General features: G+C 43.2%; 1 protein-coding gene across 2 annotated transcripts in view; it reads right to left on the bottom strand.

Annotated features, from left to right (window-relative positions):
* Window positions 1-24,338, bottom strand: part of RHBDF1 (rhomboid 5 homolog 1) — a 353,037-nt gene that overhangs the window by 228,518 nt on the left and 100,181 nt on the right. For both annotated transcript variants that reach the window (XM_075565248.1, XM_075565249.1), the window contains exon 2: window positions 4,722-4,862. In XM_075565248.1, the coding sequence (XP_075421363.1) occupies window positions 4,722-4,835 (114 nt within the window). In that variant the 5' untranslated portion in view covers window positions 4,836-4,862. The remainder of the gene's footprint in view (window positions 1-4,721; window positions 4,863-24,338) is intronic.

Below are 24,338 nucleotides of genomic sequence, written 5' to 3' on the forward strand. Positions count from 1 at the left end.
AATCTACTGTAGCAAAATGTGTCCGAAAATGCAATACTTCTACAAACCGTACAAAGTTCATTTAGAGCCAAAGACAATACTTATTCAATTTTAGCTTTAATATATAAAAATACTACAGTGCTTCGGTTACAGAAAAGGATTATTACAAAAACATACAGTACAATAAATGCAGACAATTTCTTAAAAATAAAAGGAGTAAAATAGATGATCAAATTAAGTTACCGCATAACATCATCAGGTTTCCTTCAGAGAGGAAAAATAGAGATCCACGTGTGTCATAGACTACACACCCTCTATGTTGCATTTCTGATTTCATATGCCACTTTATCCTAAAACTCTTCTAGAGTGAGCACAGCATAAACCCACCTTCTGGGTGGTCCTTAACCCTTCATCAATCTCTTGGTGACACTTATGGCTTGGAGGGGGAAAAAAACTTTTTCTTTTGAATAAAAAGATTCCTGGATATATAAAATGTCACATATCTTTATCCCCGTAGCTCCTAGACTAACATGATTCATATCAATATGTTCAGGTGAGTTTAACGCATGTAAAGAACTATTTGTTACCCTCTAACTCATAAATTTGAGCAACAAATGAAGCTGAGCTTTGCATTCTCACAAGTGTGGATTGTTTCTTATTATTTGATTCGTCTGATCGCACTTTACAAAGATCCATCTGCAATTCTCGTGAATCGCTGTTAGATTCCATATCGTTAATTTGAGTAAATCTACACAATAATGGAATATCTTCCTGGTCCCACCCTATAGTAACTCCAGACACCTAAAGAATGTCTTTCGAGTTGTATTGAAAGGTTTTCTGCTTATTTCTACGGGCAGAGACGTTTCTGACTTAATTTCCTAAAACCAGGTTTTGACCTGAGATAACCTCACATCTAGACCAACACATAAAAGCCAGGCCGGGTGAGTGGCCTGACCTGCTATAAAAACAATTCCCTCTATTTTTCAGGTACAACTTGCCATTCAAATTAACCTGTGGTGTGGCAGATTATTAAAATACTGAATATCTTCTGGCATTGTCATTACAATGTGCATTAGAATAACACCCTTTACTGAAGGACATACTCTCACTTCAGTCTGGAATATCTAATTTTATCTGGGGAGGTAAAAAACCGAGAGTAAATAAATTATCTATGAAGAGACCTATCTTAGCGGGTGGCCTAGTGGTACCCTGCCTGTTGTCATATTTTAAAGCGGCTCAATTAAGCCAGGTCATACAATGGCATTCCGACCCCAAATTAAAAAGATGGGTAGAGCTCGAACATGCGGCTTGCTCCCCTTTAGAGCTTAACAATTTGATTTGGCTACCTAAAACATCAAGGAAAAACACTATTCTACCGCTCACCTCAATGACTAACTCCTTATCTGTTTGGGAAGCATCAAAATTAAAAAACTCACTTACTTCAGCAAATTCCCTGATGTCACCCATTTGGAATAATCCTAGCTTTGCACCGGGTCTTATTGGTCATAATCACTCAATTTGGAAACAAAAAGGCTATACTAGACTCAAAGATCTGGAGGGTCATGATCTAAAATTTAAATCTTTTGACCATCTCAGACTAGAAAAAGACATTCCCCACGCTGAATTCCATAAATACCTCCAGCTCAGATCATTTTATAATAAATTTGCCCCATACCCCCCATTAACGAATTTTGAAAAGCTCTGTCGGGCAGAAACCGACACTAAGGGACTCATATCTACGATATACAGAGAGGTAGTCGAGCCTGCAATCTCAAAGCACCAATCACCTACATTTCGTACCCAATGGGAAAGAGACCTAGGGGATACCTTGGACGACGAAGAGTGGAATGCTATATTCCTAGGAGCCGCAAAAAGTTCTATATGCACCACACTGAAGGAGAACGCATATAAAGTTCTTATGAGATGGTACCTCACCCCACTCAAATTATCTAAGTTTGTACCAGGGTCCTCCCCATTGTGCCCTAAACAGTGTGGAGGAACAGCTGACCTGTTACATATGCTGTGGTCTTGCCCGCTGATATACCCGCTATGGGAAAAGATCAGAAATTGGATTCAGAGAATATTTGATCTCACTATTCCCCCAGACCCGTGGCTGTTTCTCATGAACAGACCCCTTAAGGGCCTATCAAAATCACACAATAAACTAATTGCACATTTTGCTCTAGCTACGCGGTGCGAGATCGCAGCACTATGGAAACGCCCCGATATTCCAATTATCCCAAAGATTCGGAATCGTATTTGGTTTATCTGCCAGATGGAAAAGTTAACGAGCTTAGTTAATGACACTGGCGACAATTATCTAAAAGTTTGGGCCCCCTGGCTTGCCCAAACAGACATCCCTGGGGTAGAGCGTAACACAATTTGGCTATAATAGTAATAAATGCGTTCTCCTTTGGGGACATAAGAACCAACCCCACACCTAGAACCTCATACTCCTTACGCCCAATCACTTATTCTACCGAAAGGCCTCACTAGTTGATACATAGTCCTCACGCTGTCCAGGTGTTCCCCGGAGGCAGATGTATTCTTATCCTTGGATACACCTTCCCTCTCTCCTACCCCCCACCCCCTCCTTTACCTCCTCCCCCCCACCCCCCCCCCTTTTTTTTTTATTTTTTATTTTTTATTATTATTATTTACCCCAGTACCTTACACATGACGATTCCCACTCACGTGGTTAAGTAGGGCTCGAAAAACTACGTGAGTTTATTATGCTTTTGTTATTGTATATGATATGCTAAATATGCACCTGATGTCTTTTTTTTAATGTATATCATGCATTTATGTATAATAAAATACAAGTTATAAAAAAAAAAGAATAACACCCTTTTACAGCATTTTCCATTGGATTAAGAGGTAAAGCAAAGCACCTCGCCACAATTCCCAAATAAGCAACTTTCAAAAGAAGTTAAATTTCCATAGTCAATTCCAATCTGGATTTCAACAAAATCTCACCACAGTAACGACTCTCGTAAAAATATGCGATCAGATCCAGTGTAGAATGGATCCAGTGTGGAATGGATCCAGTGTGGAATGGATCCAGCGTGGAATGGAATATGGACAGTTGACTGGTGCAATATTCCAGGAATTTGCAAAGGCTTTTAAAACTGTTAATGACGCTATTATGATAAACAATTTCCAGCACTTTGGTACTGGACCACAAGCTTTAAACTGGTTTAACTACTATCTATCAGGAATTTCCCAATATGTGTCTATCTCAAGCTCCAACTCTAACCACTTGCTTGGATATTACCTGTGAGGTTCCTCAAGACTCTGTTCTGGGCCCTTACATATTTTTCTGTGTTTATAAATGAGCTGCCTACATTGTGTAAGACACAGCCAATTAGTGATATGCGCTCCAACATAAAAGTCCAGTCATATTGTAAATCCTTTAGGTAATAATATAGAAAAATAGGTACTGGGGCTAGTGAGGTATGTATTCATAATGTAGCATATACCATTAACAAGAACTCTAGCCCTGAAGGCTGAAGGCTGAAATATGAAGAAAATCAGACCTACAGCCTCATTGGGGGAGTCCAGAGGTAGGTAGAAAGAGGAATATCTACTCACAATTCGTATTGCCCCAGTCCTGTAGTTCTTGGTGGGCGTGCAACCAGGAGAATACATTGTGTAAGACATCTTCTTCGCACATTTTTGCTAATGATACTATCCTATAAGCTGAATGTTTGAATGACTGACACTATAGATCAGCCTTGGGGGAGGGAATTACTGGTTCTTTATGTCGTTTGGGAAGATAATAGAAGATTGGTAATGTTGGACTACTGATAAGAATAAAGTCTGCCCTACTTAAAATATTATTTTAAACCCCAGTACGAAAAGATTCTCTTGATCAGATGAGTATTTTTTGCAGGGTCTTTTTTCAATCTACTATACCATAGGTTGTGGTGTCGTTTAACAGTCTCAAAGCTGGTTTGATGTATCAGGAGTCCTACATCACCAATCATCCACTGTCTTCTCAAATGACATAAAGAGACAGTAAACCCCCTACCCAGACCTATCGTGTCCGGTATTCAGTTGTCCCGCTTTTCCGTTTGAGGCATTTACATAAAAGAAGACCCACAGAAGGAAACACTTGCACACATAGTGGAATGAAATGCATAAAACTCAAGTGGAAAATCTGTGAGCTCAACACTTATCCTGATCTATCGCCCTCCAAATGATGTATATACTACACCATGCTGTGAAACAATACAGGTGCAAACAAATATTACCAGATTATTATTGTAAATGCCCCATTGCTTCCTGTAGGAGTTTGCTTTCTTCATTTTAGTTCTGATTTTACACTAATTGGGCAACTGGGTCTCTGATAAGTAACCACATTATACCAAATGGTTGCAATTCCTGGAACTATTTATAGCAGACACACGGCAACTGAATTTATCTACAGATTATGTCAAATTGCATTTTATTTCAAATCCCCCTCATGCCCATTGTCTATCTCATGACTGGTGTAATCGACTTTCTTTGATATCTAACTTTGGTATTAAACTGTATGGATGCCTTTATCAGATTCCCTGGTGCAAAATATAAGCAATATGGTATATTATTGACTCACTAACTTTTGATACGGGCATCGCACCCCAATCCCACGCGGACTGCCTGTCATGCCAATGTGGGATCGAAGTGCATAATTAGTGATAAAGCCATAGAACGTCAATTTGTAAACAACTATAATAATAAAAAGTGGCAGTGTGTAATACCTGAACAAAGTTAGGCTCCTCGTGTGTAGTGATTATAGATGGTATATCTAGTTTCAGCCATGGTGGTTTCTTTCTCTGTAAACTGCTTGTGCTATCCCGACGAATTTCTGCCATTTTTGTTTTTCTATCTGCTCCTTAAACCTAATAGAAAAAAATAGATAGCATTATTGTTAAAGTATCATATCAATTTAGCATGAAGCAAGACCAAACTAAACCTCTTTAACAATGGACATAAACAAGAAACAAACTGTTGTATTATTTATTGCATATATATATATATATATATATATATATATATATATATATATATATATGTATATATATATATATATATATATATATATATATATACACGGCAGCCTAAAACTGTAATTACTTTAGCTTTAGGAAAATATGTACAGCACATAGTCAAGCAACAAACAATATATTATTTATGCATGTATATGGCATAAAATGACATAAAATGAATAATTACTGTGCAGATCAGCTGCTTTGTAATGGTGACACATTCTCACGCGATGGGTAGCAGTTAAAGAAGCACTTTAAGTGAGCGGGTCAAAAAATAGTTTCAATGACTTATCAATGTATTTAGTCTCCGTAGAAGTATTCAAACACCCCTAAAGTAACAGGCTTACTTATTTCCATACATCATTCCTACTGGGAACATTTAATTCAAGCATTTGTTACTTCTTGACTAATGATGACAATAATTTGCAAAGCAACAAAGCAAAACTAGCAATTTTAAACAGCAATATTATCACCGAAATACATTAAATATGGTAAAAGCGCCAAAGCCTTAGTTTACAAAGGAAACGTTTGAAGAAAAAAATATATTGTAAAATACTAATACTGTCTTGATTTTGTATCAGTCAGCTACATTTAACCCATTGAGCATGCCCTGTGCCCTGTGTACTAGGTTGGGCTGCCCTTTAAAGAAATCTCTTGTAACTTTGTTTTCAGGTTTGGGTCACCTTAGGAATTGTGGATTGTCAAATGGTGGCTTTCTGTTTTTCCCAATGACAATTTCAAACAAATGCTCATAAGCTCACGCATTAAATAATTATACGCATAATAGTATATAAGTAAATAAAAGTATTCAATTCCAATCTGGCATTTGACCAAACAACTGCACCGTAACAACTCTTAAAAATATGCCATGAGATCCAGCGTGGAATGGAACATGGACAGGTGACTTGCGCAATAGTTCTTGATTTTGCAAAGTCTTTTGAAACTGTTGACCCCGAGATTATGACAAACACGCTCCATCCAGTATTGGTCCGCATTCTTTTTCACTCCTATTTATCAGGAAGATCCCAATGTGTATATCTCCGGTTCCAACTCTCACCACTTTGATATCACCTACTACGTTTTTTGTCAGTTTACCAATCCCCAGGGGTTAAGAACAGTTTTCAGGATAGTGTGGGGTACAATATAATTAGCTTGAAGTCTGGCGATATCACTACTTATGATGTAGCATACGTTTGCTCAAATCAATCTGCTGCTGGAGTCCATTGGTATCAATAAGACTAGGTTGATGAGCCATATTTACTAAGCGGTGCTGCTTCATAAGACACCAATCACCACCAAATTGGTGTCTATCAAATGAATGGCCAAAAAGGTGTTTCCCAGCATGGGAAGGTGACTTATGTATATCACTGTATATAGTAAAACTAAGCCATAATTACTAAAGTCATTTGTGTTAAAAAAAATAAAAAAAATTTAAATGATGGCGTTGATTTTCCAGATAGAAGATACTAATTTCTAATAGAAATATAATCATCTCAATGAACTATTTAAAAGAACGTAAAAGTCATATTTTGTGGTCCGTACATGCCCATACATACTACATAATATAAGGAAAATAATATAACAGGAAAATTGAAAGAGTCCCACATCCATCTGCTTGCATCAGAAAGGTGTGTTGTGCTAGTCAGAGCATGTCCCATAAACGTACTGCATTATGTTCCTGAGAACTGGTTGGTCGAGTTGCCATACCTAAATTGACAGAAGTTGCCTTGTGTCGAGTCTCCGGAAAGAGCCTTACTTTCCCAACTTCTCATCTGCTGGATGTAGCCTACAGTTTATTTATCTCTTATTCAAAGGACATTCTGTAATATGCATACACAGCCAGATAATAATTACAGTTATTAAAATAGGATGCAATGTACTCCATAACTCTCTGCAATAATATATATTTTGCTATCATCAAATGTATTACATTTGTTATATGGGTAATTAGTTTATATTTATCTAAAGCACAGAGTTAAAAGCCACCCCAGATTGGGAGGATTTAATGCAGCAATCCCATCCGTTTTGGACATTCTTTTCTGTTTGTGGCTGTAGGGGACTCCCTGGTTCCTAAGATACTTGCCAGTTTACTTCCTGGAATTGTAAAGATGTCCCGCAGCCATCCGTTGCGGCTTCCTATTGGATGGAGAGATCTGCAGAATTTGGTGGTCACTTTGATTTCTCGAAGGGGAGCTTTAACGCTGGCAACTAAAACTGTAAGTTTCTCTGGAACTAAGGAGACCCCAGAATATAAAACTAGCACGGTTCAGCTCTGGAGGTACCCCATTTTTTATTTATTTTTTAAAGTTAAAAATAAAAATAATAGGCCGGATTGTGGCTTTAAGTCCTTCAAAGAGAAAGGAAAATTGCACCAAATATAGATGAAAATGTTGAGATAGTTACATACAGTAGTAGTTGGAGGTTGGAAAAAGACACACGCCCATCAAGTTCAACCTATGCTAAATTTAGATGACATATACTTTATCCTATATCCATACTTACAGTATATTGATCTAGAGGAAAGCAAACAAAAAACCCCAGTGACACATTATCCAAATATCTCATACAATTAGACTGTAAGCTCCTCGAGGCAGGGACTCCTCTTCCGAAATGTTACTTTTATGTCTAAAGCACTTATTCCCATGATCTGTTATTTATATTATCTGTTATTTATTTGATTACCCCATGTATTACTACTGTGAAGCGCTATGTACATTAATGGCGCTATATAAATAAAGACATACAATACAATACAATACAGGGAAAAATAAATTCCCTCCTGACTCCAAATATTGGTGAACAAATTACTCCCTGGATCAACATCCTTCCCATGTTTACTTATTTGGTATATCCTTGTTTACCTTTCCTTTCTAAAAAGATGTCCAACCTTTTTTTTAACAAATCTATTGTATCTGCCATTACAGTCTCCATGGGTAATGAATTCCACATTTTAACTGCCCTTACTGTAAAGAACCCTTTCCTTTGTTGCTGGTGAAATTTCCTTTCCTCCAACCTTAAGGGATGGCCCCGAGTCCTTTGTACTGCCCTTGGGATGAATAGTTCTTTTGAAAGCTCTTTGTATTGTCCACAAATATATTTCTATATAGTTATTATATTCACTTTTTAAAGCCTCTTTTCTAAAGTGAATACATCTAATTTAGCTAGCCTCTCATAAATTAGATTGTCCATCCCCTTTATTAATTTGGTGGCTCTTCTCTGAACTCTCTCTAGTTCCATAATGTCTTTTCTAAGGGGTGGTGCCCAAAATTGTACTCCAAAATGTCATGCCATTGCAATATTACAAGGAAAAACTATTCCTCTAACCTCTCAAAAACAAAATCCCTTATTGATTCAAGGAGGTAAAACTGAAACAAAACCTCTTGATGCATTTTCTCAGACATGGGAAACATGAAATTAATCCTTTTATCTTGAATATTAATGGGTCAATCCATGCAATATACTTCATGTGTGTTTTCAAATCAGTTCTGTAGTATTAGATAAAACTTATTTTAAAACATGTATTCAACTCTTAATGCCATTTTAATTAGTTTTAATATAATGGGCCTTCTTTGATTTCTACAGCAAGTTTTAACACACATCCCCAGCAGTGGAATATCTTTTAACACTTTCCTGTTTGTGATAATTTGTTGCCAATATTCTCAACAGTTTGAGCTGCAAACTGTTAGAACAGATAATGTTACCTTAGTAATATAAGGATACATTGTAGCTACTGAGTTACATTAACTGCAGGTTTGATTGAAACTCAAAAGCAGCCATTTAGTAAACCCTGGGATGCCAAATCTTTACTGATCGATTGTGGGGGAATTAATCGATTGGCAGTTTAAGTAATTAGTTGTCAATAAACATAATCTAAGGTTGTATATATTTTAAAACATATGTATTATTTTTTGTTAAAGTGTTGCTGTAATTGCCTCGTTAACGCACAATGGTAATTTGAAACTTTTAACACATTCCTCTTAGGTACTGAACCGAGTCACTACAATGTGAAGACCACACAAGGAAATGGAGCAGAAATCTTCTTAAGCCAGGAAATAACAGTTTTCCCAGAATAGTGAACGGGTTCTAGATTTCTGTGGCATTTACAAGAAAAGGAAGCTATTAACTCGGTGTTACATTGTTTACTTATTTTATTTTTGTTGAAATCTTCATATAGACCAGTGATTTTCATCCCGGGGTCAGAGGGGGAGGGGGAGGGCGGGGAGGGGGGGGGGGAGAGAGCGGGGGGAGGGCGGGGGGAGGGCGGGGGGAGGGGGAGAGCTGGGACAACTCTCCCAGCTGTCCCAGGCCCGGCAGCGCTGAGGCACCTCACATAGCAGTGACCCGGCGGCTCCCGAGCTAAGCAGCAGCTGCTGCCGCCCGGTCACTGCTATACTTCCACCCCCTACTTCTGCCGTCATCTTCCGGCTGACAGGAGGGCGAGAAGCATCAGCTCGAGAGCCGGTTCCCTTAAAGAGACAGTCTGTGTGCCTGAGTGGGGGAGTGTGTGTGTGTCTGTGTGGGGGAGGGTGAGTGAATGTGTGTGGGGAAGAGTGTGTGTGTGTGCGTGTGTCTGTGTGTGTGGGAGGGGGAGAGAGTGTGTGTCTGTGTGAGGGAGAGATTGTGTGTGTGGGGGGGGGGGGGTGAGAAAGTGTGTGTCTATGTGGGGGAGTGGGAGAGAGAGCGTGTGTTTGTCTGTCTATGTGTCTGTGTGGGGAAGGGGAAGAGTGTGTGTGTGTGTGTGTGTGTGTGTGTGTGTGTGTGTGTGTGTGTGTGTGTGTGTGTGTGTGTGTGTGTGTGTGTGTGTGTGTGTGTGTGTGTGTGTGTGTGAGAGAGGGGGAGAGTGAGCGTAAGTGAAAGGGGGAGCGTGTGTGTATAGAAGAGAGAGGAGGAGATAGAGGGGGAGAGTGAGCGTAAGGGAGAAAGTGTGTGGGAGAGGGTGTGTAAAGGAGAGAATGTGAGAGGGGAGAGACAGAGGGTCAGTGGGGGAAACAGTGGGGGGGAGCAAGAGACGGGGCGATGGTTGGGGTTCCCTAGAATTTCACAATCGACTTCTGGGGTTCCCTAACCAGAAAAGGGTTGAAACCCCCGATATAGAAACTAGAAAATGGTATGAATAAAACGGGGGAGTTACCAAAAAGAAAATATTTACTATAGTTACCAAAACCCACAGATTTTAATTGGCTAATTGTAAAAGTACATAGGAAATTCCTGGACAACATGATGTCAAGACACCACGGTGCCAATAAACCTTGTTCCTGCTTCTTGTACATTTGCTCTACACATGCACACATCAAAGTAAAAAAGAGACTGTTTACAAATTGAGAAACATCTAAAAGACAGATCCTAATTTCTTTGTCACCATAAAAAAAATCGATGTATTGCTTAAGATCACAATCACTGTTCCCCATCAATGATATGATGATAGGATCAGAGTAAATAGCGTAAATGGATACTGAGTATCTTATGCTCTCATCCATTAAGAGCGATTGGCAGCAACATGCATAACATTAAATAGCATTAGTAATACACCTGAAGTAATAAGAACTGTAAAATAGAGTGGACAAGGAATTGAGACATTTCCATAATTAAGTTTGGCACAAGTGATGCTTTTGCTACTTTAACATCAAGAAACAAAACCAAGGCAGTGGGAGGCAAAATGTTTCAATCAGAATGTACCCATCAGAGGTAAACTATACCCATGCCTTTGGTGAGCCAAACATATTTGGTGACTATACTCTAGAGCAGTATTTCTCTGCCAAGGGTTTCTCAGCCACTGGGGTAAACCCTCTGCCAGCTGCTCAACTTGTGCATATCAGCCTAGCACAAAGGAGAGAGCGGAAAGGCGGTTCGCAGCCGTCCCATCGTGAATGTGGAGTGTGAGAGAAAGATGATGAGTGTGGTATGTGAGAAGTGGGAGGGGTACTATGACAAGGGGGGGGTGAATGTTGAGTGTGTTTGGAATAATTGTGAGTATGAAGTGTGACAAGGCGGGTTAATGTGGAGTGTGTTGAGAATAATGGTGAGTATACAGTTAATAGTGAGCATGTGTGAGTGTGTAAGAAGGTGGTGAGTGTGGTTGGTTTCTGCATGTGATGAGGGTGAGTGTGATGCAAGCGAGAAGGATTGTGTGTAGTCTGATGAGTAGGGAAGCACAGAAATTTAAAAAAATCCCCAGGAGTGACTGCTCAAAAAGGTTGGAACCACTGAGAGTATTAAAAGCTGGATAGATGTTCTTCCACATTGAGGACCCTTTCCTAATTTAGACTTCCAGTAAGTTTGTCTTTTAGAATATAACAGATTGTTCCTGGAGCAGTGAAGATTAATGGCAGGTTGTGATAACTTTAGGAGAGAGACCAAAAGGAGAATTATTTCTAAATGAAATTATGGTGCAAACAGTTTTCAAAACCTCATAGATGTCTGTACTTGAGAACACTTGAAGAGACTTGTGAGGTTCTAAAGCTCTGTACCCTCTAATGTCACATCTATATCATGTCTATTACAAAAGGGTAAATAAATGTGCAATATTCTTTAAATGCATGTTTATTTTACTAATCTAATTTTGTTTTTCCATGTTCATTTCAATTTGTGACTTCAAATTCTAGGTTGAACAGACGTCTTCTACAGGAACAAACATCAGTAATTTCCAATGTGGCTGTGCTACAACGTAACCAGCTTTATTTCCTTGTTCAAAAGTGCTACAGTACTGTACATCTTAATGGAATGTCTGTGTCAATCTTAGTTTCGATTCTGCACTGCGACCGTAGTAATAATAATAACTTTATTTCATATAGTACATTTCTCCCAGTGGCACTCAAAGTGCTTCACAATTACAGTATAATGTGCAGCAGATAGAATTTGTACAGAGACAGTCCTTGCCCATGAGATTACAATCTATGAGCTTGGTGCCTGAGGCATAGGGAGACAACGTGACTTGCTCATGGTCACAAAAAATTGACACCCGGAATTTAAAAAGGTTCCACTGATTCAAAGTCAGTGTCATTGTTTACAGAGTCAGTGTCTTTACTCACTGAGCCGCTCCTTCACCACTCTGAAGTCAGGTGCAATATAGATGCCAGTGGAAGTGTGAAATTAGGTCTTGTGTAAAAAAGATATTGAGCTTATCCATAAATTAACACGTTTTAAATTGATTTGATAGTTCAGCAATGTAAATTTACAGGGTAATCTACGACAAGTTACCAAGGTAAACCTGCTACATTTTAGTGATACAAGGAAAATGCAGTTTGTCACGAGCAGGGGTTGCCTCACTGCCAGTTGTCCCCTATCTGTGGCCAGATCCCAAAGGTATCCGCATCCACCAGAGCCCTTGAAGGTAGGCTCAACCCTATACTCAATCCAACATTCAGGGAGAAATACATAAAAGGAACAGAAGTACTCACGGAAAAAGAGCTTAATAACTGTCCTCCCAGGATACTGTCTCCACCAAACAATTCTAAACACTTTTAGTCCTTTATGAGTAGCTCAAATTTATCTTAAAAACTGTCCATGAAATACCCCCAGACCTTGGGTAACTACCCAGCCATCCAGGGAACAAAGTGCTGGGAAGGGTCTGGCAGCCTCCTGGCCACTTAGCCCATGGAGATAACAGCCCACTACCTACTTGCCTGTGAGGAAAGGGCCTCCATCCACCGAATGGATGCACCAGGACCTCCTTGATCTCTAACGGGAACACAAACAGCAGACGTGGCTAACGGCCGCCCTGGCTGTGGTGCCTGGATCATTCCCTAGGGGTCTCTCCCTGATGGGACTAACCGACACGCTGCGGCACCCAGACCAGGCCCCCTTTACCAATGTACACAAAAACCACAGGATCCACGTGGCAATGATTCATTTGCTGAACATCTCACAGGGGCTAGCAGACAGACACAGGCCTCCTTTTAAGAAGCTCACAGCTATTTCTCTCTCCATCAGTTCTGCCAGCTTATATTAGCATTCATAAAATGGGAACAGCAGGTGTAGCCGGGGTAGAGTCCAGCGTGCCTCTTAAGCTATTCGAGTACGACAATGCTCCAGCTTTGGAGTATGTATCCCCACAGCAGGGGGGGCGTGTCTCATCCCAACTGCATTAACATTCCACCTGGCCTGCACGAAGGCAAGCCCTCTTACTAAACATGGGCCTATAACTCAGCTATTCCTTGCTAGTCCAGCTGCACAAATACAATGCAAAAAGCACAGATGTCACTTAACCCTCCTCAATTCACCTAGAAAACTTGGGACTCCTCTACCCAGGCATACAATGCCTGATAATTACAGTGATCAGTGATTAAAAGTAAATTTTCAGGGAAATTCCAGGTTAACCCGAGTTTCCTCCATCTCCTGCAAAATAGTATCACTGCTTTCACATGTTGAAACATAACATATAATACCACACCTATGGAAGTACCAGCACGCTCTGTCTAATGGCTGAATGATCTACTGAATGCAAATGTCCAAATGGTAAATAAATTAATTTAATAACAAGTCATAGAGTTTAGGCTAGAAAGAGCTCATGAGAAAGCACCAGGAGTCTGAAATAGCAATTGAAAATGCAATCAAACTATCTGTCCTCTCCTCCTTGTGCTCTGTGAAGTGCCCCTGTACCAAACCCTTCCTACTCCTCCCTCTCTTGCTTTTCCCTGTCCACATGGCGGTCATCCCCCTTCTGCCTTTCTCTCACTTGGAATCCTGGCTCTCTTTCTTTCTCTCCTCAAACTCTCCTGTTCGTCTCCTTGGGGACTTCAACTGCCAGATTGATGACCCCTCTCTCCCTTGGGCTTCCCGCTTTCAGTCTCTAACCTCTTCATTTGGCCTTCAACAGTGAATGCCAGCCAGCACCCACAAGGATGGCCACTACATAAACCTGGTTTTCACTAAAAACATTTCTCTCTCATTTCTCCATTTCCCCCTTTCCTCTCTTTGACCATCACCTCATCTCATTTTCTCTCTCTCGTTTCTCCCCTTCTCCACCTCCATCTGCACCTCGCTTCTGCAGAGACCTGTGCTCTATTAACCTACCAGCTATTGATTCCACTTTATCCTATCTCAGCCCTGCTCCAGACACTGACAACCTGGTCAGGAACTACAACTCTGCCCTGCCCTGCTTTCTCTCTGACATTCTGCCCTTCTAACCCCAGACCCTGGCTAAATTCCCACACACGCATGCTGCGTTCCTGTAGTCTTTCCTCTGAACGCCTGTGGAGACTTCCTTCTCTATAAATTTATGCTATCCTGTTTCAAATCTGCCCTCTCTCAGGCTAAACCCTACTTTTCATCACTAATCAACACACACAAGTCTAACCCACGCCGACTCTTCTCTGTCTTTGACTCCCTACTCAGACCACCCCCAACTGCCTCTTCTTCTTCCTCCATCTCACCTCAGGACTTTGCTGACTATTTTAAGGAAAAGGTGGAATCCATATGTCAGAAAACCCCCACTGTTTCCTCCTCCCACCCTACACTGCTTCCTAACTCTCCTCCTGTCTCCCTTGACTCCTTTTCCGCTGTCACAGAGGAGGATGTGTCACTGCTGATCTCCTCTTCTCTCTCTTCTACTTTCCCTCTTGACCCTATTCCCTCCCATCTCCTAAAACCTCTTACTCCTACTATAATCCCTACGCTCACACAGATTTTTAACTCCTCCCTCTACTCTGGTACCTTTCCCCCCTTCTTCAAACATGAACAGTCATACCATGACTCAAAAATAACAAGCTTGACCCACCTGTCTTTCTAATTATCGACCTGTCTTCCTCCTGCCTTTTGCCTCTAAACTCCTTGAACGTCTTGTATTCTCACGCCTGCTCCATTTTTTCACCACCTATTCTCTCCTAGACCCTCTACAATCTGTCTTCCGCACTACTCACTCCACTGAAACAGCCCTCACTAAAATAACTAATGACCTCCATGCTGCAAAAGACAGAGCTCATTACACTCTGCTCATATTACTTGACCTCTCTGCATAACCGGATAGCTGGATACTGGTAGGAGGAGCCCGGATTGGCTCAGGTGAGAGGCAGCCGATGATCCTCTTATGATTGGACGTCGTGCGCCGCGCGCATGTAGGTGGCTCGCAGAGCGGGCACGTCACCCGCACATGTGGATGCAGCAGCACTGCGCCGGCAGCGTGCTTTCGTGGCGGCACTGCTCCGTGCGCGCGGAGACTGGGCTGCGCGTGCACCGCTGATATCGTCGTATGATGCTTCCGAGGGGCGGGGCTTAGCGGTGATCCTAACGCTATTCTATTGACAATATTGTCTCTGAATAAATTGAGAAAAGAACCGGGCCGTGGACTATTTGATATATATTGAAAGATGGGACATTTATTTGCACCGATCTAAAGAGCAAATGTTCACGAACAGCAGGACAGGGCTTCACATTTTTTTTAGAAGCCCTGCTGCCCATTTCTTCACACAGGTCTTGTAGTATATTGTTATTTTTAGTAAAAAATAGGACTGGTAAGATAATTTCCAATACAGATCCGAAAGCCCAAATGATTAATATGGCTTATTACCACTTTGTAAATATGGTTAAAGGTGTCATGATATCATGATCTTTGAAGAACTTGATGACATGCCAGAATATTCTGCAATGTGGGAAGGCAGAAAATATGCCACATTAGGATCCAAGGCTGGAAACCTAAAATAAATAATGTCATAAGCATTGCAATGACGAAACTAAATACATACAGAAACGTAGGTGGTGTGAATGAGTGTCAGAGGTCTGGCAGCACCTGTGTGGACTATCGTCACGTCTGCATCGTGATAACTCCAGTAGCAATGATGCGACCCAGCCCCGGGCAGCAGAAACAGAAATGGAAGGAGCTCTACTTCACTTTTAATCACACTTGTCACTCTGATGGAAACTACCAAATGCCTACCTGCTACTTCCTAGGGGCCTCCGGTCGTACCGGGGTACCCTAATCAATATATTTGGTTGCATGTAAAAAAAAAGATTTATTTTGTCAAAACATCAATGAAGATAGTGTTCATAACAAAAGGAATTCCCTTGTTTACTGCGATCAGTTCATTAGACGTGGCCCTGTACAAATGCATTATTCTTACAGATATTTTGGTTTCATGACACTTTCAACCTTGTGTAGCATGAGGTCAAAGCAAATGCTTGTATATCTTCACAGCTGCACACTGACAGCAGGCTCTTCAACTACTGGTGCTATTTGTGGCAGCTCTGCAGATATGATTTGTTGATGGAGTTCCTCAACCTGATTTGCTTTAACAGCGGTTGCTGATTGGCCATCAGTTTTGCCAGCATTTGCTCAGCAGTGAGTAACTTTGATACTGCCTCGAGATGCAGGTCTTGGCAATTGATATTTGTTGCACAGAGAAGTTTATTATGGCATCCTGCTAAATAATTCCCGATTGTGTGAGACTACCTTTGTGGCCAAAGTTGACACTTCTTTAAGAGATAATTTATATTAATGTATTATTCCCCACTCTGATCCTGCCCATGGTAGATAGAGCAGTAGAAAGGTCTACCTGCTCCTGAAATGTCACGGCTACTGGCTGGTAAATGGTAAATTACAACACAGTACAAACGCTTGTGACTACAGAAAATCGGTACATCTCTTAGTAACCTCTTTTCAAATGTTCGTCCAGAAGATGTCACCTGGAAGGTGATTAATGGACATGGCACCGACGCAGTGCAGCTCAAAGAGGCTTTCAGCTATTTAAAGATTAGAAGATGTACTGAAGTTAGATATCCATAAAACAGCTTAATAAATAGGGAAGTATGGCTTCCTCCAGACTGCCTCGCAGCACCAGTTGGTAAAACAGGCCCAATGTGTGCACCCTGCAGCTAATTCCATCAATGGCAGGTACCAGCCATGCTCTAATCATTAATGTTACTGTTGTAATCTTCTTGTCTTCTCATGTTCTTATGTTTCATTGTCTCTTTACTTTGTACAATCTAATTAATCTATTAAATGGATTGGAAGCAAAGGGTGACACATGGTGTGCACATTTGCATGTAATTTCCCAGAATCCCTTGCTGCAGTGGGAGCACTGTATGCTAGGAGATAATGGTGGAAAGCAAGGGTGCAGACCTGTCTGAGACGTGTGAGTGTGCGCACAAGTGATATTTTAATGTAATAATATACATAATTAGGCACACCGTACAGGGAAACGCTAGACAAGTGCATGAAAAAGAAACAAATGGATTTAGGAAGCCCTGCCCAACAGAGTTAAAACAGTAAGTCTCGCACCTGATGAGGCAAAAATGATGAATATTTTCAGCTGGTTTTACATTTTGGACATAAAGAGGTAAGTAGAATACAAGAAAATTGGCAACATATGCTTGTTTGACACATGGTTGACATTGACCATGTATGACACGTTGTTGACATACTGCATGGATTTGCAGAGCCAGAATCAAATCGTTTTATTGTTTTGATAAAACCTTTATTTCACAGTTTGGAAATGCTAGAAGGGCTTGTAGAATATGGCGACATGGATGTTCATGCAAAACGGGGTCTTTCTACATTCATATGCACTTAACACAACTACTCGGAGAGTCCCTTTCATGTGTTCCCTTCCATCCAAGGTAACGCCGATTACCATTTTCTCCTCTGAGCTAATCACTTCATACTGTACATAAGTAACCACTAGTGCACTAAATACCTCAGCTCTAAAGAATAGAAGCATGAGGCAATCTTGCTTTCCCTGCAGCCTTTAGAGTGGAAGTAACAATTCCAGGCACCTTGTAACTGGAAGTAGCTGCCCATGGGCACAGGTAACACATGGGCACAGGTAACACATGGGCACAGGTAACACAAGTAGAGATGGGCGAATCCCCCCAAATCTGTTTCCTGGATTTTCTCGTATTTTCCCCCTAAAATCCATTTTGCTGGGTAGAATCCACAAATGGTAGATAGAGCAAGGGGAAGTCGGAGCACTGCAAACAAAAACTAGACTGACCGTGGGTAAAATCAAGATTATTTAATGGGCATGATGCCAGAAAACAAGCAGGCAAATCCTCTGACGCGTTTCGTACTTGGTAGTACTTTATCAAAGAGTTTAGTTAGTCATTGGCTATATGACTAGTTCCAGCAGCGGTTTTATGCATTATTAACTATTCCAATCACTCTATTTCCTATACATAAAATAGATCCGTGTCAAAAACAGGAACTTGGTAACATTTCTTCCATTTGATGCTTATGAACGCAAAAATGAAACTACATACAGTATGTCACTAAAGTAATGGAAGTATGAACAAAGTCATGTGCTGTACTAGCCATTAGTGTCACAGGGTGAAAGTAGGCAAAGTGACCGAGTTTATGTTTGTACAATAAGAAAGAGGAAGAAATCCCAAGGGCCACTAGCATTATCGACTGTGTGATACTCACTGAGTAACACAAGGGACACTAGCATGATCGACTGTGTGATACTCACTGAGTAACACAAGGGTCACTAGCGTGATCGACTGTGTGATACTCACTGAGTAACACAAGGGTCACTAGCGTGATCGACTGTGTGATACTCACTGAGTAACACAAGGGTCACTAGCGTGATCGACTGTGTGATACTCACTGAGTAACACAAGGGTCACTAGCGTGCCCGACTGTGTGATACTCACTGCAAAACACAAGAGTTACTAGTGTGCCCGACTGTGTGATACTCACTGAATAAGACAAGGGTCACTAGCGTGCCCGACTGTGTGATACTCACTGAGTAACACAAGGGTCACTAGCATGCCCGACGGTGTGATACCCACTGAATAACACAAGGGTCACTACCATGTCCGAGTGTGTGATACTCACTGAATAAGACAAGGGTCACTAGCGTGCCCGACTGTGTGATACTCACTGAATAAGACAAGGGTCACTAGCATGCCCGACTGTGTGATACCCACTGAATAACACAAGGGTCACTACCATGTCCGAGTGTGTGATACTCACTGAGTAACACAAGGGTCACTAGCGTGCCCGACTGTGTGATACTCAGAGTAACACAAGGGTCACTAGCATGCCCGACTGTGTGATACCCACTGAATAACACAAGGGTCACTACCATGTCCGAGTGTGTGATACTCACTGAATAAGACAAGGGTCACTAGCATGCCCGACTGTGTGATACTCACTGATTAACACAAGGGTCACTAGCATGCCCGACTGTGTGATACTCACTGAATAACACAAGGGTCACTAGCGTGCCCGACTGTGTGATACTCACTGAGTAACACAAGGGTCACTAGCGTGCCCGACTGTGTGATACTCACTGAATAACACAAGGGTCACTAGCGTGCCCGACTGTGTGATACTCACTGAATAACACAAGGGTCACTAGCGTGCCCGACTGTGTGATACTCACTGAATAACACAAGGGTCACTACCATGTCCGAGTGTGTGATACCCACTGAATAACACATGGGTCACTAGCGTGCCCGACTGTGTGATACTCACTGAGTAACACAAGGGTCACTAGCATGCCCGACTGTGTGATACTCACTGAATAACACAAGGGTCACTAGCGTGCCCGACTGTGTGATACTCACTGAGTAACACAAGGGTCACTAGCGTGCCTGACGGTGTGATACTCACTGAGTAACACAAGGGTCACTAGCGTGCCTGACTGCATGATACTCACTGAGTAACACAAGGGTCACTAGCGTGCCCGACGGTGTGATACTCACTGAGTAACACAAGGGTCACTAGCGTGCCCGACTGCGTGATACTCACTGAATAACACAAGGGTCACTAGCGTGATCGACTGTGTGATACTCACTGAGTAACACAAGGGTCACTAGCGTGCCCGACTGTGTGATACTCACTGCAAAACACAAGAGTTACTAGTGTGCCCGACTGTGTGATACTCACTGAATAACACAAGGGTCACTAGCGTGCCCGACTGTGTGATACTCACTGAATAACACTGGGTCACTAGCGTGCCCGACTGTGTGATACTCACTGAGTAACACAAGGGTCACTAGCGTGCCCCACTGTGTGATACTCACTGAATAACACAAGGGTCACTAGCGTGCCCGACTGTGTGATACTCACTGAATAACGCAAGGGTCACTAGCGTGCCCGCCTGTGTGATACTCACTGAGTAACACAAGGGTCACTAGCGTGCCCGACTGTGTGATACTCACTGAGTAAGACAAGGGTCACTAGCGTGCCCGACTGTGTGATACTCACTGAGTAACAAATGGGTCAAAACCGTGTCCGACTGTGTGATACTCACTGAGTAACACAAGGGTCACTACCGTGTCCGACTGTGTGATACTCAATGAATAACACAAGAGTCACTAGTGTGCCCGATTGTGATACTCACGGAATAACACAAGGGTCACTAGCGTGCCCGACTGTGATACTCACTGAATAACACAAGGGTCACTAGCATGCCTGACTGTGTGATACTCACTGAGTAACACAAGGGTCACTAGCGTGCCCGACTGTGTGATACACACTGAATAACACAAGGGTCACTAGCGTGCCCGACTGTGTGATACTCACTGCATAACACAAGGGTCACTAGCGTGCCCGACTGTGTGATACTCACTGCATAACACAAGGGTCACTAGCGTGCCCGACTGTGATACTCACTGAGTAACACAAGGGTCACTAGCGTGCCCGACTGTGTGATATTCACGGAGTAACACAAGAGTCACTAGCGTGCCCGCCTGTGTGATACTCACTGAGTAACACGAGGGTCACTAGCGTCCCCGACTGTGTGATACTCACTGAGTAACACGAGGGTCACTAGCGTGCCCGACTGTGTGATACTCACTGAGTAACACAAGGGTCACTAGCGTGCCCGCCTGTGTGATACTCACTGAGTAACACAAGGGTCAATAGCGTGCCCGACGGTGTGATACTCACTGAGTAACACAAGGGTCACTAGCGTGCCTGACTGCGTGATACTCACTGAGTAACACAAGGGTCACTAGCGTGCCCGACTGCGTGATACTCACTGAGTAACACAAGGGTCACTAGCGTGGCTGACTGCGTGATACTCACTGAATAACACAAGGGTCACTAGCGTGCTCGACTGCGTGATACTCACTGCATAACACAAGGGTCACTAGCGTGCCCGACTGTGTGATACTCACTGAGTAACACAAGGGTCACTAGCGTGCCCGACTGCGTGATACTCACTGAGTAACACAAGGGTCACTAGCGTGCCCGACTGCATGATACTCACTGAGTAACACAAAGGTCACTAGCGTGCCCGACTGCGTGATACTCACTGAATAACACAAGGGTCACTAGCGTGCCCGACTGTGTGATACTCACTGAATAACACAAGGGTCACTAGCGTGCCCGACTGTGTGATACTCACTGAGTAACACAAGTGTCACTAGCGTGCCAAACTGTGTGATACTCACTGAGTAACACAAGGGTCACTAGCGTGCCTGACTGTGTGATACTCACTGAGTAACACAAGGGTCACTAGCGTGCCCGACTGTGTGATACTCACGGAGTAACACAAGGGTCACCAGCGTGCCCGACTGTGTGATACTTTCTGAATAACACAAGGGTCACTAGAGTGCCCGACTGTTTGATACTCACTGAGTAACACAAGGGTCACTAGCGTGCCCGACGGTGTGATACTCACTGAGTAACACAAGGGTCACTAGCGTGCCCGACTGTGTGATACTCACTGAGTAACACAAGGGTCACTAGCGTGCCCGACTGCGTGATACTCACTGAGTAACACAAGGGTCACTAGCGTGCCCGACTGCGTGATACTCACTGAGTAACACAAGGGTCACTAGCGTGCCCGACTGCGTGATACTCACTGAGTAACACAAGGGTCACTAGCGTGCCCGACGGTGTGATACTCACGGATAACACAAGGGTCACTAGCGTGCCCGCCTGTGTGATACTCACTGAGTAACACAAGGGTCACTAGCGTGCCCGACTGTGTGATACTCACTGAGTAACACAAGGGTCACTAGCGTGCCCGACTGTGTGATACTCACTGAGTAACACATGGGTCAAAACCGTGTCCGACTGTGTGATACTCACTGAGTAACACAAGGGTCACACCGTGTCCGACTGTGTGATACTCAATGAATAACACAAGAGTCACTAGTGTGCCCTATTGTGATACTCACGGAATAACACAAGGGTCACTAGCGTGCCCGACTGTGTGATACACACTGAATAACACAAGGGTCACTAGCGTGCCCGACTGTGTGATACTCACTGAATAACACAAGGGTCACTAGCGTGCCCGACTGTGTGATACTCACTGCATAACACAAGGGTCACTAGCGTGCCCGACTGTGTGATACTCACTGCATAACACAAGGGTCACTAGCGTGCCCGACTGTGATACTCACTGAGTAACACAAGGGTCACTAGCGTGCCCGACTGTGTGATATTCACGGAGTAACACAAGAGTCACTAGCGTGCCCGCCTGTGTGATACTCACTGAGTAACACGAGGGTCACTAGCGTCCCCGACTGTGTGATACTCACTGAGTAACACGAGGGTCACTAGCGTGCCCGACTGTGTGATACTCACTGAGTAACACAAGGGTCACTAGCGTGCCCACCTGTGTGATACTCACTGAGTAACACAAGGGTCAATAGCGTGCCCGACGGTGTGATACTCACTGAGTAACACAAGGGTCACTAGCGTGCCTGACTGCGTGATACTCACTGAGTAACACAAGGGTCACTAGCGTGCCCGACTGCGTGATACTCACTGAGTAACACAAGGGTCACTAGCGTGGCTGACTGCGTGATACTCACTGAATAACACAAGGGTCACTAGCGTGCTCGACTGCGTGATACTCACTGCATAACACAAGGGTCACTAGCGTGCCCGACTGTGTGATACTCACTGAGTAACACAAGGGTCACTAGCGTGCCCGACTGCGTGATACTCACTGAGTAACACAAGGGTCACTAGCGTGCCCGACTGCATGATACTCACTGAGTAACACAAAGGTCACTAGCGTGCCCGACTGCGTGATACTCACTGAATAACACAAGGGTCACTAGCGTGCCCGACTGTGTGATACTCACTGAATAACACAAGGGTCACTAGCGTGCCCGACTGTGTGATACTCACTGAATAACACAAGGGTCACTAGCGTGCCCGACTGTGTGATACTCACTGAATAACACAAGGGTCCCTAGCATGCCCGACTGTGTGATACTCACTGAGTAACACAAGGGTCACTAGCGTGCCCGACTTTGATACTCACTGAGTAACACAAGTGTCACTAGCATGCCCGACTGTGTGATGCTCACTGAGTAACACAAGTGTCACCAGCGTGCCCGACTGTGTGATACTTTCTGAATAACACAAGGGTCACTAGAGTGCCCGACTGTTTGATACTCACTGAGTAACACAAGGGTCACTAGCGTGCCCGACGGTGTGATACTCACTGAGTAACACAAGGGTCACTAGCGTGCCCGACTGTGTGATACTCACTGAGTAACACAAGGGTCACTAGCGTGCCCGACTGCGTGATACTCACTGAGTAACACAAGGGTCACTAGCGTGCCCGACTGCGTGATACTCACTGAGTAACACAAGGGTCACTAGCGTGCCCGACTGCGTGATACTCACTGAGTAACACAAGGGTCACTAGCGTGCCCGACGGTGTGATACTCACGGATAACACAAGGGTCACTAGCGTGCCCGCCTGTGTGATACTCACTGAGTAACACAAGGGTCACTAGCGTGCCCGACTGTGTGATACTCACTGAGTAACACAAGGGTCACTAGCGTGCCCGACAGTGTGATACTCACTGAGTAACACATGGGTCAAAACCGTGTCCGACTGTGTGATACTCACTGAGTAACACAAGGGTCACACCGTGTCCGACTGTGTGATACTCAATGAATAACACAAGAGTCACTAGTGTGCCCTATTGTGATACTCACGGAATAACACAAGGGTCACTAGCATGCCTGACTGTGTGATACTCACTGAGTAACACAAGGGTCACTAGCGTGCCCGACTGTGTGATACTCACTGAATAACACAAGGGTCACTAGCATGACCGACTGTGTGATACTCACTGAATAACACAAGGGTCACTAGCGTGCCCGACTGTGTGATACTCACTGCATAACACAAGGGTCACTAGCGTGCCCGACTGTGTGATACTCACTGCATAACACAAGGGTCACTAGCGTGCCCGACTGTGATACTCACTGAGTAACACAAGGGTCACTAGCGTGCCCGACTGTGTGATATTCACGGAGTAACACAAGAGTCACTAGCGTGCCCGCCTGTGTGATACTCACTGAGTAACACGAGGGTCACTAGCGTCCCCGACTGTGTGATACTCACTGAGTAACACGAGGGTCACTAGCGTGCCCGACTGTGTGATACTCACTGAGTAACACAAGGGTCACTA

The sequence above is a fragment of the Ascaphus truei genome, chromosome 11, assembly GCF_040206685.1.
Source record: "Ascaphus truei isolate aAscTru1 chromosome 11, aAscTru1.hap1, whole genome shotgun sequence".
Classification (NCBI taxonomy): Eukaryota; Metazoa; Chordata; class Amphibia; order Anura; family Ascaphidae; genus Ascaphus; species Ascaphus truei.